Genomic DNA, 19055 nt, shown 5'->3' with positions numbered 1-19055 from the left:
CTTAATCCAACGGCTAGGCTAACGTTAGCTCAGAGGGCGTAAATGCTAGTTGCAGGCGGATGATAACCAGCTTTCTTTTTTTTATCTCTGGGCTTCTTTAACATCTTTGAAGTCGTGGTTAGGATAGGTACAATGAGCTACTCCTAGGTTATATGGAAATGGCGGTGTATAAGCCTCTTGTGGTTTAACGGCGGTGTTTCAAGCACAGAAGACGGTTACTGGTAAAATAAAGCTGTTTGTAGTCTATAAGGAGGAAACGCTACCAGAAACGAGGTGAATAGGCTAGTCTCATATTTTCTTCAAAATCTTTGCGGCAACGATACATTTTTTCAGTTAATGAATATAAATTTTTATTTTTTTTTTTAATTTCCAAATAATTTTTTAATTTCTAAACATTTTTCTAAATATTTATTCAACAATTTTGACATACAAAAACATTTTGGCAAAAATATAACAGCTAAAAAACATTTTTTGTAATTTGAAAATAAAATTTGGGCAACAAATTTGAATCTCCAGAATATCAAGCTTCATTTAGCTCATTTCAGAATCAAGGCTAGGCGGAATTGAGATTTAGTTCATCTTGAATATTTTTCCAATTACAAAAAATCATTTTCGTAACTCTTGCCTTTAAGGGGTTCCTTTGAGACCAATTCTTTCGGATTTTAGTCACTAGTTTTTTACATTAGCTAGCATTTTTCTCAAAGAATGAAATAAACTTTGAATAAGCTGCTAGGCATTTCCTTCGAATAGCAAGTGTTTTTTCTTTAATTTTTAATTTTACCAGGTTAGGTTGGCTTGAAGCGATTATCCTACGGGACACCCTTTGGCTCATAGCCCTTGTGAGGAACGCGGTGGGAACTTGTCCTTATCTCTCTTAAAACCAGTGTGGGCTTTTTAAAAATTTTATACTAAATTTCCTTGATTTCTGCAGAACTGAAATCTTCCAATTCATTAAAGGATTGTCTACCTAAAATGGTGAGTCTAAGATTGAATAGAGCAGGATTATGGCTCAGAAAGTGTGGGATCCTTTCTTTCTCTTCCTCATCTAAACAGATTCTTATCATAGAACGATAAAAGCACGGACACATTTGTTTTTTCAAAAATCACACAGAATCATAAAAAAAATCGATGAAAGGTCCCCTCGACCAGACTAGGTTATTGTCTCTTTTGTGGTCGCTTAAACTAAAACCGGCCAATGGCAAACCTCCGTGTGTATTTCTGCCATGAAAAAACTCCTCATAAAAACGATTTGCCATTCGGAATCGGCTTAAAATTGTAGGTCCCTCCATTTGTGGAACAACAGCAAGGTGGAGGAGGTGGAGCTCGGTCAAAGATAGAAGATAGAAGCAAGATGTAGCGAATTTTATATGACATAATTTTTTTTAAGATTGCTAGACTTGCGGGAAACTCGTCAATCGACAAGTTTCTGAGGTCGCACAAAAGAATTTAATTTTATGCACTTTTTCTGGTGGTACTTTTTCCGAAAGTAATCACCTTATCTTATAACAAAAATTTATTATAACTAATGTAGCAAAGCAGGTATAATATTTTTTAAACAATTTTTGAGATATATAATATTCCATTCGTACAAAGACCAGTGTAGGAATGGAATATTATATACCCTTACAAACAAAATAATATAATCGCCATATTTTGAGCAGGATTTACTATTTTAATTTAATTTTTTTTTAATTTTCATACATTTTTTGTAAAACTATAACTCATTCTATAACGAATATCATCAATCAAAGTTTCAAACTTTGTACGAGATTTATAAAAGTTGCAAACATTTTCATCTAACATTTCAAATTTTTTAATCAGAATTTAATATAAAAAATCGTTCATTTGTTAACTTGGAGAAAATGCACAACACCTTCGGAAAAAATTATCAAGAAGCAACAATAATTTGGGTCACTTCAAACCTGCAAAGGGGCTATGAGACTGTGGCCCCAATTTTTTTCCCCCATTCACATATGAAAATTTTAAATTTTGGTACCAGTTGGTCGAATTTTTCTAAATTTTGTACATAGTTTTGAACTTAAACTTATATGATATTTGTTGAAGAATGAGCTTTATTTTTATAAAAAATTAATGTAAATTGAAAAAATAGTAAGAAAAGAAAAGTAGTCAAAACCAGTAGTAGGCTCAAATCTCTTATTTTATCCGTAAGCGTATAAGAAACATTTGTTGATACCTTCGCAAATTTTCGTAAAAGTTTGTACGAAAACCAAAATAACTACGGTATATTATAGACATTACGAGCTCTCCAAAAACTCAAAATTATATTTTCCCATACAAAAAAACTTTTATTAGTCTTATAAAAACCAATACCAACCTTGACTGCAATGCATCAGCAAAATCAGGCTAATTCCGGCTAAGAAAATTTTCAAGCTGTTTTCCATTTCTTGCACAATTTTTCAAACTGTAATACAATAATTACAAATCGTTTACTTCCGGCTAACTATCGTCAATGGCTGACAAGTATTTCCTTTGAAATTTAAACGCAAACTGTGACCTTCGAAAAAATGTTCGCCTCAAGCGATTTTGTTTTTATTCTATTATTTCTAGTTTATGCTATTATGCATAAGAAATATTTATTCCAACTCACAAATGGAAAATATAAATTCCCAAATTTATTTATTCTTCAAATACTCGCACAATTGCCCCGACAATATGGCGCCATAAACCGTTAAAATTCAAAAACTATGCACACTTAAGTCACACAATAACATTCAGGAGATTATTCGCACGTGACCAAAGCACAACGCGATGCAGACACTTTCTCTAGTGAACTTCGACTAAAGTGGCCAGTAGCCAACGTCAACGGAAGAAGCTACCAATTGAACAACTAGAAAGGCAAATGCGGCTAGGCAGCTAGCAGCCCATCGACTAGCAAAAGCAGCCGGCATGCCAAAAACAAAGCATCGCAATTTTCAACTTTTCACTAGTGACGTCGTTCAGTAGTGCTGCCTGCTATGCACACACATACATTCGCACATACGTACTTCTCCGGCTGCAAATACAGTTTTCGCTGCCTCGCTGCTGTTGCTGTCTGCTTGCGTCCACCATCGTCTCTATTCGTGCCTTTCTGCACGCTGCGAAAGGCTTTGGAGTGCTTGCTTTGCACGCCTTCCATGGCGCCAATGCGTCGTTGGTGCTGGTATTGTTGGTGGTGGTGGTGGTAGCAGTCCTCATGGCGCCATGCGAAGTCTTGAATGGCAAACGAAGTGCTGCTTTGGTCCTTTGGGAAGGGGGATGCTGTTAACAGCTGCTATTGGACACCGCTCTGTTGCTTAACAGAAAGTAAACTACGTTAAAGTTTCAGAAGCACTGGAGTGCTAACATTTTTGGCCTCTATCCGGTTGTTGTATGAAATGATAAGAGTTTGATAGCCATTCGCGCTTTGTGGGGTTCTCGACTGTTATTAACAGCGATTCCGTAATGTTGTAACAGAGAATGTTATTGGAATGAGAAGACGCGAACAGAGAATGTTAATGATTATTTTAATAAATTGATGTGCTGAGTGCTCGGGCTCGTCTGAGAAGCGCGATGTAATTTTCATAAGCTCGAGTCTCTTCATAAGTAATGATGATCACTAACATTTGGGCCTTAAGAATCGACTTAAACATCGACCAGCAGTGGAATTCACAGATATGTTTTAATGATATTCGCATTGGTACCTTTATTTAACCGCAATTTTAACGATTTTTCTATTGAGTAACCCGTTTCCTAGAGAACAAGAAATCGCTTCATAACAAAAATTGAGAAAACAAAATCAGCTGTTTTAGTTAACCAGTCGGCTATCACAAATTAGACGACAACAATTTTGGTGTCGCTAACTCAAAACGGTGAAATTACATTATCAAAAAGATATGATATTAATTATTTGGTTAATGATGTATTGCGTGGAGATGAGGTAGTGAGCCCTGAAACAGTAGATCAACGTTTGCTCCGGGCTGTGGACAATCCATTCCATTTAACCGCAATGGAGTTTCAAAAACTATTCCGCCTAACTCTAGACTCGGCTAAAGACCTAATTTCTCAGCTTAATAGCCAAATTAGAGGTTCCAGAAAAACAGGTAAATCTTATAACCTTCAAGCTTATTCAATTCTAAATTCAGCCTTTATATTACTAGCTTCTAGTTGCATTGGGATTTTTGTAACTGAATGTTGTCAACGACCCGTAGGTGATCAATAGGGAACATCCATGAGCCAGCCGTCCGGTGTTGTATAATAGATGCAATCAACCGCTTTATACGAGTATTTTGCGCAAAGTTGAGGTTTCTTATGACTCAAGCGGAGTGGCATGCTATAAAAGAAATTTTTGATTGAGTTGCTTGGCTGTGACGCGCCTTATTTTAGGGGCTTTCGATGTCATCCTAAAGCAATACATATGTGTACCAAAAGTATTAAGTAAACATTAATTATTATAAATTTGAATAAATAGCAGAGGGCAGCTAGTGTTAGTTAACATAAATTTGTGAATAGGACAATTGTTAGCGCAAATAGCAAATATTATAGACAAAAATTTCAATTGACAGATCGTTTAAAGCTAGTGAATTGCACTCGATTCCTATGCTTATGCGCTGATCTTCGAGTAGAATTTAGTTAACTGTTTTGGCAATCACTGATTTGCCTGGATAACCTGAACGAGGCAAATAATAGAACACAGCACATTGTCAATTCATCAAAAGCTACCGCTCCCTCTCAGAACATTTTGTTGAAAACATAAAATTTCTGATATTTTTCCCACATCTTTGCGAATGTCGAATTTTCAAAGCAATACGCGTTTGACAGAATGACCTATCAAGAATGATAGATAGCGCTCAAAAGTGACACGTAAACGACAAGCAGATATGCCAACCATATAAACAAATTATCGAACGTTCTTTGTATCGAAACAAATATATGAATTGTAAAAAAAAATTGCGAAAAATCGACCGTATTTTTTAGTTACTTGCAATTTAGACTTAATCATATTAGAATTGAATGGACTATAAAACTGCATACTCGAAATTTTTTAAAAAATTCAGACTAAAAGATTTGAAATTTTGGTGAAGATTTGCAGAATTTTCATAACTTCCATAATCTATACAAAAAGTTTGAAAAATTGTTTAAATATTTTTTCTTGTATAAAGAATTAAACTTTATAGAAAGTGCCTACTAGGCACTAAAAAAAACTAAAGAAAAATAGCCAAAACTGGTCAAAATGTCGTACACCTACTTTATTGCCTATGAGTTTATGTACAGTTTGTCGACTTTTGGCATACTAAAATATTCGAGTTATTTGCGCTTTATAAAGGGTGGTCAATTTGCAGGTATCGGATTTTAAATTGAAACAGAACAACGAAAACTGAAATTGATTCGTTAACCTTTATTATTTTTGTGTGGAACCATTCATGGTATTTATTTTTTAAAGATAATCCCTTTCAAATGTTGGCCGCAACTACGCCGTAATTCGATTCTTCCGTGAACACCAATTTTGAATGACTCGCTGGAGGACTTCGGTCGGTTCGGCCCACAAATAAAAGTCCAAAGAAGTAAAATCGCATGATCTTGGTGGCCAATCCACTGGTCCGACACGAGAAATAAATTGCTCAACGAGAACGAGTAAGTCCATTGTTTCACGGGGTGTTGGAACTAATAAATCAAATGTTGTGGAGATCATGGGCTTCAATTTTCGGCATCCGGCATCAAAAAGTCGTTTGTCAAGGGGTGTTTTGTTTTTTTGTGTGTGTTTTTTTTTTGCTATGAATACATCTCTATGGCTTTAATTCGTATTCAATAAATTCATTTAAAGAGGTTTTAAGTGCTAAGAAAAGTTGAAAGAAGAAGATCCAACATTTTTGCATAACTTCAAAAGGAGAAAAAAAGGAGATTGGCACTTTCAAAACATCAAATTTTATAAAGATCAAGTAGTTTTCAGTAGCACTGAAATCTTCTCAACATAAGCTTTGAATGCATGAGTGGCCCTTTTTATAGTTTTTTTTTTTTAGGTATAAAAATATTTTTTTTTAACTTACGTTTTACAATAAATTAAAAGAAGCAACAAACAAACACCAAACTCAAAAATGTTCGCATTTTGGGTATAAAAAAATACTAAATTTGTTACGAAGAGCAAAGGGTTGGCAACACTTCACAACTGCACTAATGTGATGTCACCCACTCTCTGAATGGCGCAATCGTGTTTAATCTATTAACTGCAAATGTAAAACGACTTTCTTGTGAGCTGCGTTTGAAGTGTTTATTATTCTTGCTTTTTATTTTTGTGTTATTTTTAAGAGGAATAACTGCACTTCATGTGCTATTTCAAAAACCTTTTGGTCCCAATACAATAAATGGAGAACTCGGAAAGTGCTGGTGACTCCACGCCACTCAATTTTCAAACTCGTGGTTATGTTTACCCGCCATTGGACGATCGGCACACACGCGGAAAATCTCGGTTTACCATTTAATTCCCATTGCAGAAGATGTGGGAACCTTTTAGAGAGGGAGGCTGTTGACTACTTTCTCTGTAAGTGTCTGGGCTTGGCAGTTACACGATTATGGTCACTGGGTGCTACTTTTTTAACAGCCTAAGGCAGTACGCCAACCTAAATCCCAAAAAATCCAAGAACAGAGGAGGGATATTTTTAGTGGAATCACCACACACGTAGTAGCGACGGTTACTATACTTTTTACCCAACCTCACCGCCAAAAAACAAAAAAAAAAAAATTACCTAAATCCCATCAATCTTCTCCATTATATCAACAGCTCTGGTTGGCTGTAGATATCTGCCTGTTGGAGGTCTTATAATGGTATCAAAACGGCGCTTTAGTGCTACTTGGGGAGTCCCAGTACCCCTCTATACTCTTCAATCATTTCATCTTCCTACCTAACTGTCTTTTTAATATTAGCTTACGAATTATTTAATATAATCAAATATTGAAAGAAAAACATAAAAAAGAAACATAATTTCGCTAGATAAAAAAAAAAAATAAATAATTGGCGCGTACACTTCTGTTAGGTGTTTGGTCGAGCTCCTCCTCCTATTTGTGGTGTGCGTCTTGATGTTGTTCCACAAATGGAGGGACCTACAGTTTCAAGCCGACTCCGAACGGCAGATATTTTTATGAGGAGCTTTTTCATGGCAGAAATACACTCGGAGGTTTGCCATTGCGTGCTGAGGGGCGACCGCTATTAGAAAAATGTTTTTATTAATTTTGCTTTCACCGAGATTCGAACCAACGACCTCTCTGTGAATTCCGAACGGTAATCACGCACCAACCCATTCTGCTACGGCGGCCGCTAGATTAGTAGTTGTCAAAATACTTCTTTGACAAACTGTATGTAGAAAGAGAAGAAAACCGTTTCGGACACTCCAGCCAGTCTTATCATAATTTTCAAATTTTTTCATTAGTTCCCACTACTATATTTATTACATGCGAGGTTGCCACCTATTCCGCACATAACTTAATTCAACCAGCTAAACTACCAAATTAAGTATTACATTGCAGCCCATAAATAATCAGTATTTATTAACTATTCATTGCCCAACACTCATGTTATTGCACAAAACAAAAAAAAAACATTTCTGTGAAAAATCACAGCAAACAAAAAAGTTGCGACAAACTCGCTTCTACAATATCTATGAGTTTATATGCAAATTTTGGCATTAATCTTATTCATTAAACGACAACAAAATCGAATGGCGATCAGCCCGTGACAAAGCAGAATTGCGGGATAGCAAAGGAGAGGAGAGCTAACAAGAAAGAATCAGACAGTTTATATGTAAATACTCACACACACACACACTACTATACGTCCATTTGTATGTGTGCAATGACTGCAATTGAACGCAAAGTGCGTGACAGCCTAAAAGTTGTGAGTAGACGGCGCACATGCGCAATGCGTTACGCCTGGCATTTTCCGTTGGTCATAAGTAGATATTATTATTTTGTTGTTGCAAACCGTCAAATGTAAGCAAAAAATTATTTAGCAAACAAACCAGCTGACTTGATTTCTAAACATGGCAGCATAAATTCACCAAATATTGTTTACATTGTTCGCTGATAATGCAAAATAAATCTTTGCTGCAACAAAAATGCAAAGGAAAACTACAATAAATCGAATAAATAGACTTCATGCCACATGTCAATTGCCTCGGGCGGCAGCAATGGCAGCGGCAGCCACTCCAACTGCCTCGGGCGACAGCATTTTGTGCGTACATAATTTAGTTTTTGCTTTGCCAGAGTTGACCATAAAGCATTTTAAAGGCATGGCGCACGGCCAGTGGGCAAGCCAAACCGGCCAATCAAGCAACTGGCCGCACGCATGCATTCTATTCTGGCGGACATTGCGAAAGACAATCGAGAAAACACATTTGCCATTTTTTGGTTTTGTTTTTCTGTTTTTTTCTTTTTTTTTATATTTATTTGCCAACTAATTTCAAGGCTCTAAATTTGCTTAAATTAAAATTAGAAAATATTTACCTCAATGTAAGTATTTTTCTTCTAATCAAGTTTTTAAATTACAAATTTTTGGATTTTCGTGAAAAGAAGTTTAAAACTATTTTAAGAAATTAAAAATTTTCCAGATTAGATTAGTTGTTTTACGACTTTTATTACCGCTGAAAAGTGATGATTTGTACAACAAATTACAGCCTAACCTAAAAGTAACAGAATAATAAAAATAAAGAAACCACTATAAGTAAAATCCAAGCCTTATATTTACGAAATTATATCAAATTATAATCTGACATTACCTTGATTCCAAACCGGGTGCAACAAAATGATCTGCTTTAATACCCAGCCATGGACTGTTACTTCAGCAGTATTTTCCAAATAAATTATAAAGGGAATGTGTATGATGTGTTGCAACAACAACATCCACCATAACTCAGCTCTAGCAGATTGTCAAAGTGGTATCTGCTCAACCTCCTTCTGGTTCTACAAAATGCTCAACAGCTCACCCTGAAGGATTGCGAATATTTGCAGCTAGGACACGCCGTCTCATAAACGACCAGACGTCACTCGAACGCGTTTCTCCATCAGCTTCAGTACCTTCAATACCTACAACTGCTTTACAGCCGGTTTTAAAATGCCTGAATGAGAGAGAGCCGCTGTATTCTGCTTGGAGCTTCACATTTCACGGATATTCAAGCCGAAATCTATACTATAATCAAATGCACTGAGTTGACAGCTGACAGTTGGCAGCTGAGTTGACAGTTATTTGGCGACTATGAGCTCTGTTAGGCAATGCTCAGATTTTCCTTAATTTTCATATAAACTTAGAGCACCTCACCAAGACAGCACCAGCCATATTAGTTTTTAATCGTCCAAGTTTATGGTACAATGCTTCATTTTTGTTTCTTTTCTTGGTTGGTTGGTTGGTTTAAGTGGTGATTCTTCCAGAATCCAACTAGCGCTTCCGCACCATTTTGTTGCCACATCCTCATTATCAACTTGCTTACCAGTTGTTTACAGCATGACTATATCCAGTCTGTGCGATTCACGAACCTTATCAGGTTGTTGCTATCTAATCCAGACAGCTGTACCCAGGGTTAACAATTTGCCCTTTCATAGGGCAGAGCATTCGCAGAGGAAATGGAAGATTGTTTCCTTTTTCTCCGGTTGTTTACAATTGTGACAGTATGTGTTGTGAGGGATGCCTTTTTTTGGCTGCTTGTTCTCCCATAGACCAAAAGCCAGTTATGACTGCCGTTAGTCTCCATGCTTAAGGTTGTAGGTGGGCCATAACGTTCTGCTAATTTTGTATTTCGTCTAGTCTCTCCATCTATAATCTGCGATTCGGAGGTATTTTAGGGAAATTTCACTCTTGACTGCATCTAATGGTGTGAATACCGATTCTGCAAGATCATTATTCATGGCAGATCCCCTTCTTGCCAGTTCATCCGCTTTTTCGTTGCCTTCAATGCTCCGATGTCCAAGGACCCAGATTAAGGTGACTTTATGGTTCTCGCTCAAGGTGGTGAGGCTACTCCTGCTTTGCTCCACTACTTTAGAGGTTGTTGTAGCTGAACCCAGTGCCTGGACTGCGGCTTGGCTAACCGAAAGAATAGCTATATTGTCCTTAAAAGAGGGATCTGCGATTAGTAACCTACAAGCTTCCCAACTGCCAGTACTTCCGCCTGAAAGACACTGCAAGCATTAGGGAGACGCACAGATCTTTCAATTCTATGCCTATAAGAATATATACCAGCTCCAACACCACAATCCATTTTACTGCCATCTGTATAGACTGTAGTGTCGAACTTGTTTAGTGAGCATCCCTTATTCCATTATTTCCGAGATGGAAAGAGAGTGACAAAATTTCTGCCGAATATTACCGCCGAGACGATGTAGTCAGTCCTCTTCGAAGTATACTGGGTTTGTCGCAGTAATAGACTGGCATGGCCATGAGCTTTTTCCTTCCAGCGACCCACTTTATTTAACCTAACCTAAACCTTGTACATAGATCTACCAGAATAACGTGTGTCACTGCGTTCAGGGCCTCCCTAGGACATGGTCTGATTTCACCGACTGTTATTGCACAGGCTAATCTTTGTATTCTGCCAAGTAATTTGATATTGTATTCTCTCTCTAGAGCTTTCCACCAAACTACAGAGCCATACGTCAAAATTGGTCCCATAACCGCCTTATACAACCATAATGCATACTTGGGTTGAAGACCCCATCTTCTTCCTAGCATACGTTTATAGGCATATAAAGCGATTTCTGTTTGCTTTACCCGTTCTTTAAAGTTTAATTTTCAGTTAAGTTGAGAGTCCAGAATTACCCCTAAGTACTTTGATCTGGGTGAAAGTGAGAGGGTTTGTCCGTTAATATTTATTATTTCCTTACTTTGTCTTTAAATTCGACAGTTCGCTTTGACGCGTTGCCATAAGTTTTACATTTTTTTTTACGGCATGTGGAAGAAATTTAGTCGCAGTCGACATTGGTATGAAATGATGTGGCAGCAAATTCTCTTACTGATCTCAATTCACATAAAATACTTAACTTAGGAAAATGCTAAATCACACAGATCTCTATATTTTCTATGCTTAGTATAGTACAAAGTTAGCGTTTCATATGAAATGCCTGTCGAAATCCATACAAATTGCATTGCCGTGAAATATGCGTGAAATTTCATATGTATTTCACGGCAAAGTAGTACTCAGTTTACGCCGTGAAAACACTGAGTTCGCACCTATTTAAAATGCACATACCATTGAGCGGAAACTGGCCGTTATTTTACGAGTGAAGTGTCTCGAGTTCAAATAATCTGAAGCGAAAGGTCTTAAGCGAAAAGTGTTCGGAAAGAGTGTAAGTAAATCTTCTTTATATATAATTTGTTTAAAAAATTTATAATCGAATTTTTTATTTTATTTTTTACTAATTTATTTATTATTTTATTTATAATAATTTTTATAATTTGTTTTAAAACAGTTTTCTTACCAGAATCGCCAATTGCTACTGTGGAGATACATAAATTTGACGTTTCTTTTCATTTGACAATCAATGTTGCTGGCGAAAATTCACGGTTGTGGAATTTGTACTATGCCTTAGGCTGAATTTTCTAGTCGCCCGCAACTTTCTCATATCTGTCGACTGTGAGTGAAAAAAGATTTGCCACAATGACGTTTTACAGTATTCGAAATTATCAGGTCAGTCCATAAGTTCGTGCGTATTTTAGCCATAATTTCACTTTTGTACGATTTTTGCATACAAAAAATTATTCGCGGAATATAACGGAACTGCATTCACCAAGTGATTTTAATCGCGGATAGAAGCACGTGTTGTTAAAAAATAAAATGGAATCTTCGAACGCGTATAAGAGGCATAGGTATTTTGTTTTTTTTTATAAACGTGGTAAAAATGCAACAACTACTGCTGCAGAAATAAACACTGTTCACGGAGAGGATACCTTGAGTGTAAGGACTACGCAAAAGTGGTTTTCAAAATTCCGAAGTGGTAACTGCGACGTGGAGATTGCCCCGCGCGCTGGTCGTCCTGAAGTCGTTAACTCCGACGCCTTGCTCGAACTCGTTGAAGCTGAGCCAAATTTGACAGTCGATATGATAGTTCAGATTAAATTCATCGCATGGAACAGTTCACCGGCACCTGGTTCAGTTGGGAAAGGTTTCCAAGCTGGGCAAATGGGTGCAGCATAGACTTTTCGTCGCCAACCTTCAGCAGAGAGTGAATGTGTGTTCTCAGCTGCTACAACGGCTTGATAATTAAAGTTTTTTGAACCGTATCGTTACTGGTGATGAAAAATGGGTCCTTTACAATAACCCGGTTCGCAAACGCCAATGGTTAGATAAAAATGAAACACCAGAACCGACCTCTAGAGATGGCCTTCACCCCAAGAAAATTCTTCTGTCTATTTGGTGGGATATGGCCGGTATTGTTTATTATGAACTTCTGGAACCAAACCAGACGATAACTGCTGATTATTATTCCCATCAGCTATCAAACCTGAATGAGGCACTTAACAAAAATCGCCCGTCTTTAGTGAATAGACGCAAAGTTTTGTTTCACCACGACAACGCAAGACCTCATACCGCAAGGCAAACATTAGGCAAGCTGAACGAGCTCGGTGGGAATTAATGCCGCATCCACCATACTCTTCGGATATTGCACCTTGTGATTATCACCTTTTCCGTGGACTTCAAACCCATAAGAGTAACAAGAACTACTCCTAAAAAGAAGCTATAAAAAGGGATATCAAGGGATATCAAAGGATATCATTTTCACAAAATTTCGAACTTTTTAGCTTAGTTTTAGATTTGTTTTCTGTTATGCAGTTTTATAGCATTTAATTGCAGAGCAGCAAAGTGCAGCTTGAAGCTACTGCAAATTATCGTTGTTTTTTATTTTTTTTTTGGGCTGATGGACTTGAACACATTTTTACTTATATATTTGTACCTATTGGAACGAAGCAAATGCAGAGACGTCAACTGAAAAACAATTTTTCCGATTTGTGCCGCTTTTGTTATACTAGAAACTATGTTTTAATAGAAAAATAACGAAAAAGAATTAAACCAGAAAAACTTTGTGGATATGGAAGAAAACAAGTCACTGTGCCAAGACTTTTTGGACTCACTATATGTGCGGCCCTCGTATGTATCAAAGCATACATTAAAATAGCAAAACAAGCGCAAGCTTTTACATTTCACCTAAATTGGCTTTGTCTACTAATTTAAGCATTTTACAATATTTATCATCTCTCTTCCTACGTTGTTCTAAGCAATCCAATTGCGCACGCGTTCTGCTTGCTTTTAGATTTTGTTTTGTTGTTCAGCCAGCTGCATTCTTTTTCGTACATAATAAATTAATTACGTACATTTTTATATTTCTACTACTAATTGGTCGCATAATGTTGCCAGTTGCTGTGGGAATTGAAGTCGCTCGTACACAAAGTCGCATATGTATGGGGATGTACATATAAGTATGTATGTGTGTGTGTGTTTCTTGTCTTTAAGTGCATAAATTGATATTCTTTGGGGAGATTTGGAAGACAGCGCCTTTTGGTTATAATTACCCGCAAATGGCTACGGTATGTTGATATCTAATAATTTGACTATTCAGAGACTTAATTAAATAAGTGGCTTATGGAGTTTTTATAAATTGCACGACTGCGATTACATTTGTAAATTAATGTGTATGAACATTGGCACTAATAAAATAAGGCATTTAAGGCTTTTAAAAGAATAAGCCAACCAAGAAAAAAACAGATTAAGTCATTTGAAAGTATATCCGTTCCGAATCCGCATTTCAAAGGTAGAAAGAATATAATTTTCTTCTTTTTTCTTTTCTTCTCTAAATTGGAGAATCTTTTTTGCTTTTTTTTGGTTTGTATTGCATCTTCAAATATTCAAAACTTCTAAAGCTTTAGAAACTCCTTCCTTCCTTCATTTCAAAGATAATTTTTCAATATTTTTTATAATTCAGCTGGAATATGGAACAAAATTTGGAAAATCAAAAATTAGTGTCATTTAACCCTTTCGATCCGAAAAGCCGCTGAGGTAAAGGGAACTTGTTTTATGTGTTTAATCGTTACAATAGGGAAAATAAAAGTATTCCATCACTTCAGGATTTGAATCGGGTAAAAAGGGGTAGTGGGAGGGGTTGGGACATATATGCCCCGTCAGTGTTTTTGAATGGGACTTATATGTCCCGATTAGTATTTTATGATCCGGTACCTCATATATAATTGCACTTTGGTTTTATATAAAACTAATTTTATTTGGAATTCAATTAATTGTTTCGGTAAAGAATATAATAAAAAATAATACTAAAGCAATATATTTAACATAAAAAAGTTTGGTCTTTATTTAGGTACAGAGCGAAGAAATCTTTGCAGAGAGGAATCTGACATTCTTCGCAAATCGTTTTTGTTCTCCTCTCTTTTTTTTGCTCTGCACAACCTGTGGAACGGAATGGGTAGGTGACCTGCGGCTAGTTTCCTTTTTCTTCCTGACGTGCCACTGCGTTGAACAGCTGCTCTTTCCTTCCCTTCAGCAGTCATGTGTTCCGCCAGCTCTATCATAAGGTCTATAAATGGTTTTTGTTTCCGTGAAAGTTGCGAGTTGATTACCCAACAATTTCCTACTGACATCATTAAAAATCGGTAAAAAACTTTTTTCCACCATTTATTAGACTTCCGATCCAACTCATATTGCTCTGAAATTTGATCAGCTCGGTCAACTCCCCTCATTATCTGTCTGTAGAATTTTATCATTTCGGGACAGTCCACGTTAACTTTTTGACCATTTTTTAATTTATTTTCTATTATGGAGATTTCAGAGAAGTGACAAATGCTTACAACTACTACTTCCATGGTATCTTGCCATTTAGCATAAATTATACCAGTGTTGCTTTCTCGGAAAGCGCATTGACCTCTGTTTAGCTTTGTACTGATGACTGGCAATTTTTTGCGATTCGACATTATAGTTCCTAACGCTGCGTAATTAATAGTCTCTAGAAGATTGATACTTGTGAAGAACCGATCGAAACACCGAGTCACAGCCGTTTCTCGAATTGTTGCAGCTAACTGATTTACCACGCGCTCGCCTAGAGTTCCTTCGACATTTCCATCTTCTCTCCCACAATAGATATTAAAATCGGAAGTATAGCCAGTAAGAGCGTCACATCTGAGCCACATTTGATACCACGTTTAGCAGGCTTCAATGGTAAGTATTCTTTCATAGAGGAGTGTGCCTTGAATTTCGTCATGCTTTTATCGATACTTTGGTAAAAACTTTCGTTCGGTGGACTTGCAATTCGAGACTTTAGGCACTCAACCATATCTTCCACGTAATAAAGTGTGGATGCTCTCTCAAGCTTTTCAAGTGAAGTAAAGTACATTTTCGATGATAGTAACTGAAATCTATCCCGCGTTGTAGCCGATTTTACTGCATCGTTTCCAATAGAATAGAATTACAGATGGCAAATGGTTATATGGCATAATTATCGTGCAACCAATAACGATTTTAATTTCTTCAATATCTGTTAGCTTTATATTTTTGTACGCTGGTTTTGAGTTTCGCATTATCTAATTACGTTCGTTCGTGCACTGGGTAATACGCATAAAAAGGCTTTCAGGGAAAACTTTCATAAATATATTGTAAGGATTGTCAATCCTCTCAAAGCTATGAGCAATATCGGGAAGTCGATAGCTAGTTATTCTTTTTATTGGTACAAACTCCGCACGGGGAGAAGACCATATAGTGGCAATATTTGCAGAATCAGCTGTAGAATATGTTAAAAAATAAATAAATAATTGGCGCGTACACTTCTGTTAGGTGTTTGGCCGAGCTCCTCCTCCTATTTGTGGTGTGCGTCTTGGTGTTGTTCCATAAATGGAGGGACCTACAGTTTCAAGCCGACTCCGAACGGCAGATATTTTTATAAGGAGCTTTTTCATGGCAGAAACACACTCGGAGGTTTGCCATTGCCTGCCGAGGGGCGACCGCTATTAGAAAAATGTTTTTATTAATTTTGCTTTCACCGAGATTTGAACCAACGACCTCTCAGTGAATTCCGAATGGTGATCACGCACCAACCCATTCGGCTACGGTGGCCATGTTACTGCCAAAATATTTTCTGCATCCTCCTCATTACTATCATCCATATCTCATTCATCAGCAGATGAAACCTCACTATAAGAAGGCTCATAATTATTACTGCTACCGTTTGAAAAGTCATCATCCTCATTAGATGATTCCAAAATATTAGCAATGGCAATGGCAATAGCAACGATACCCTATCTATTGAATTTGAGCGAAATCACCACTGTTTCTTACATTTAATAAGGAATGACTGCATATGCATACTTAGCTGATGCAAATATATTGCATTCACATAGTGAGATGATGTTTGCCTTCGCAGGTGCTATTCTCTCAACACACGCTTCAATAGAAAACCCTTCCCTGATCCTAATGCACACACAATATTTTCCTTCAGCATTTTCATAGGTGAATAACACTTTCAAACGGAGACTAACTCTTGCCAACAGGTGTTACTTTGGGCTCAGTTGGTAACTGAGAAGCATAGCTCTCTCTCGAAGGACGAAACTGGAACTATACAAAACTCTTATCATTCCCGTCCTAATACGAGCATGGACGATGTTAACAGCGGATGAAAAAGTTTTGGGAACCTTCGAGAGAAAACTTTTACGTAAGATCTTTGCTACTCCCGCATTAGTGCGGAGTACCGCGTACGGTGGAGCCGCGAGTTGTATGAACTTTATAGGGACATCGACATCGTTAACATGCATGGACATGTTAGCCGTATGAAAACAGACGCTTCAGCAAGGCAAACGAGACGGTACACCAAGAAGGAAGGCGTAGGTAGCGCCACATAAGTAAGTAAGTATTTTTATAGAATATGGTAGGTTATGTGAAAAGCTAAGGGAGTCCCACTGCGAAACTTTCAGGATTTACTGAGCTTTTACTAATCTATTAATAAAAAAATTTGCTAAAAATATCTGAGTGGGTTTTTATCGAAAAAAATTTAATATTTTTCCAAAAAAAAATGTTTCTTTTTTACAAAATTTTCAACAAAAACTCCTTACTCATATATCAAAATTTTCAACATCGAATAAATAACAAAACTATTAATTTTCTTACAATTCTTTTCAGTTTACTTCTTATTATTAATGAAACATATAGGATATACATAAATTTTTTATTTTAACAAGTTTTTAACAAAATAAGTTCAATATTTTCTAAACATTTTTTTTTTGTAACATAAAAAAAAAAACAATTTTTATTTTAACAAAAAATTATATTTTTCCGAAAAATTCAAGAATTCAAAATTGATTTAAAATTTTTTTAAAAATATGTTTTATTTAAATTTAATTTAATATAATTTAGAAACAAAGCCTAAATTATAAATATAACCAAATTTATTTCACTTAAAAAATTTTTTTTCTAACAAAAAATTATATTTTTCCGAAAAATTTTAAAAATTTAAAAATAATTTAAAACATTTTTTCAAAATATTTTTTATTTTAAAAATTTAGAAACTATTTTTAAATTTTAAAAAGAACCAAATTTATTTCGCTAACTTTCGTACCGGAAATTTTTAGTTTCGATGACGCTGAGACATAATTGAGGTTCTCTTGAATTGTTGCTGCCTTATCGACGTAAACCTTTTCTTTCAAATAATCCCAAAGAAAGAAGTCCAACGGTATCAAATCACATGATCATGGCAGCGAATTGAAATCGCCGCGACGTTATATTATTCGGCCATCAAATTTTTCGCGCAAAAGAGCCATTGTTTCGTTAGCTGTGTGACCTGTTGAAACCACATATCGTCTACATCCATATCTTCCAATTCGGGCCATAAAAAGTTCGTTATCATCTCACGATAGCGAACACTATTCACAGTAACTGCCTGACCGGCCTCATTTTGTCAAAAATACGGCCCAATCATGCCGCCGGCCCATAAACCGCATCAAGAAGTCACTCTTTGTGGGTGCATTGGTTTTTCGGCAATCACTCTTGGATTATCATTTGCCCAAATGCGGCAATTCTGCTTATTGACAAATCCACTGATGTGAAAATGTGCCTCATCACTGAAGATGAGTTTCTTCGAAAATTAGTCATTCACTGTTGCCATTTCCTGCCAACATTCGGACCATTTACGACGCTTGAAATGGTCAAGAGGCTTTAGTTCTTGAGTCAATTGCACCTTGTAAGCATGTAAATGCAAGTCTTTATGCATAATGTTCATCAATGACGAGCGTGCAATTGTTGGGCACGACGACGAGTTGAGGTGGACGGCCCTTCAACCACACTATCGCGAACAGCAGCAATATTTTCTGCAGTACGAGCTGCACGAGCATGCACTGGTGTTTTCACATCTCCTACAGACCCGGTTTGCTCGCACATTTGTACGCACATTTGGACGATTAAATTGACCAAAAAAAATCACGAAGTGCGCGATATGCATTTTGATTTGAACGCCCGTTTTCATAATAAGCCTGAATAACTTTAACGGTTTAAATTGAATTAGTCTGAAATTGAAAAATTTCAAATGAAATGCAAAAAAAAACTTGACGTTTAGGTGTGGTTCACATTGAACATCGGCCCTTTAAATTTAACCATCCTTTATTTTGGCTCTACTGGGCACAATAAAAATTGCCACGCAGATTCCTTTGTACAAGCCTTAAGATTTTCTTGCATATACTACGATTTATCGAGGAATCTTAAATTTGAGCAATACTATTGTTTTGAAGTTCAAAACTTCTCTCGACTTTTTCACAAAAATCTTGTTCTGGAAAGTTTATAGTTGGAGATATTTTTTTCTCGGAAGAAACTCGTTAGAATATTTAGACTTTCGCTGAATATGATGTATACAAGTGTCTCTGTGTAAAAATTAATCATTAAATTTTGCTTTTGAATCACTTTCTCCGAAATAAAAAAAATATTTTGAGTGATGGAAATCTGTATTTTGGCCATAATGCGCTGCATTGCTTGTCTGTTTGTATACTGCAGCTGTCATGGTTACAAGTGTCAAATAGGATTGTAATTCGATAACAATTGCAAAAATTATAAATTATTCCT

The 19055-nt window shown here is 36.4% G+C and overlaps 1 protein-coding gene across 1 annotated transcript in view; it reads right to left on the bottom strand.

The window, feature by feature from the left end:
* LOC129249264 (uncharacterized) overlaps positions 1-2500 on the bottom strand; it is a 43875-nt gene extending 41375 nt beyond the window's left edge. The window contains exon 1 of the mRNA XM_054888963.1: positions 2336-2500. Within this exon, the coding sequence (XP_054744938.1) occupies positions 2336-2402 (67 nt within the window). The 5' untranslated portion in view covers positions 2403-2500. The remainder of the gene's footprint in view (positions 1-2335) is intronic.
* Positions 2501-19055: the final 16555 nt, after the last annotated feature.

The sequence above is a fragment of the Anastrepha obliqua genome, chromosome 5, assembly GCF_027943255.1.
Source record: "Anastrepha obliqua isolate idAnaObli1 chromosome 5, idAnaObli1_1.0, whole genome shotgun sequence".
NCBI classification, from domain to species: domain Eukaryota; kingdom Metazoa; phylum Arthropoda; class Insecta; order Diptera; family Tephritidae; genus Anastrepha; species Anastrepha obliqua.
This window is presented reverse-complemented; position numbering and strand designations above follow the sequence as displayed.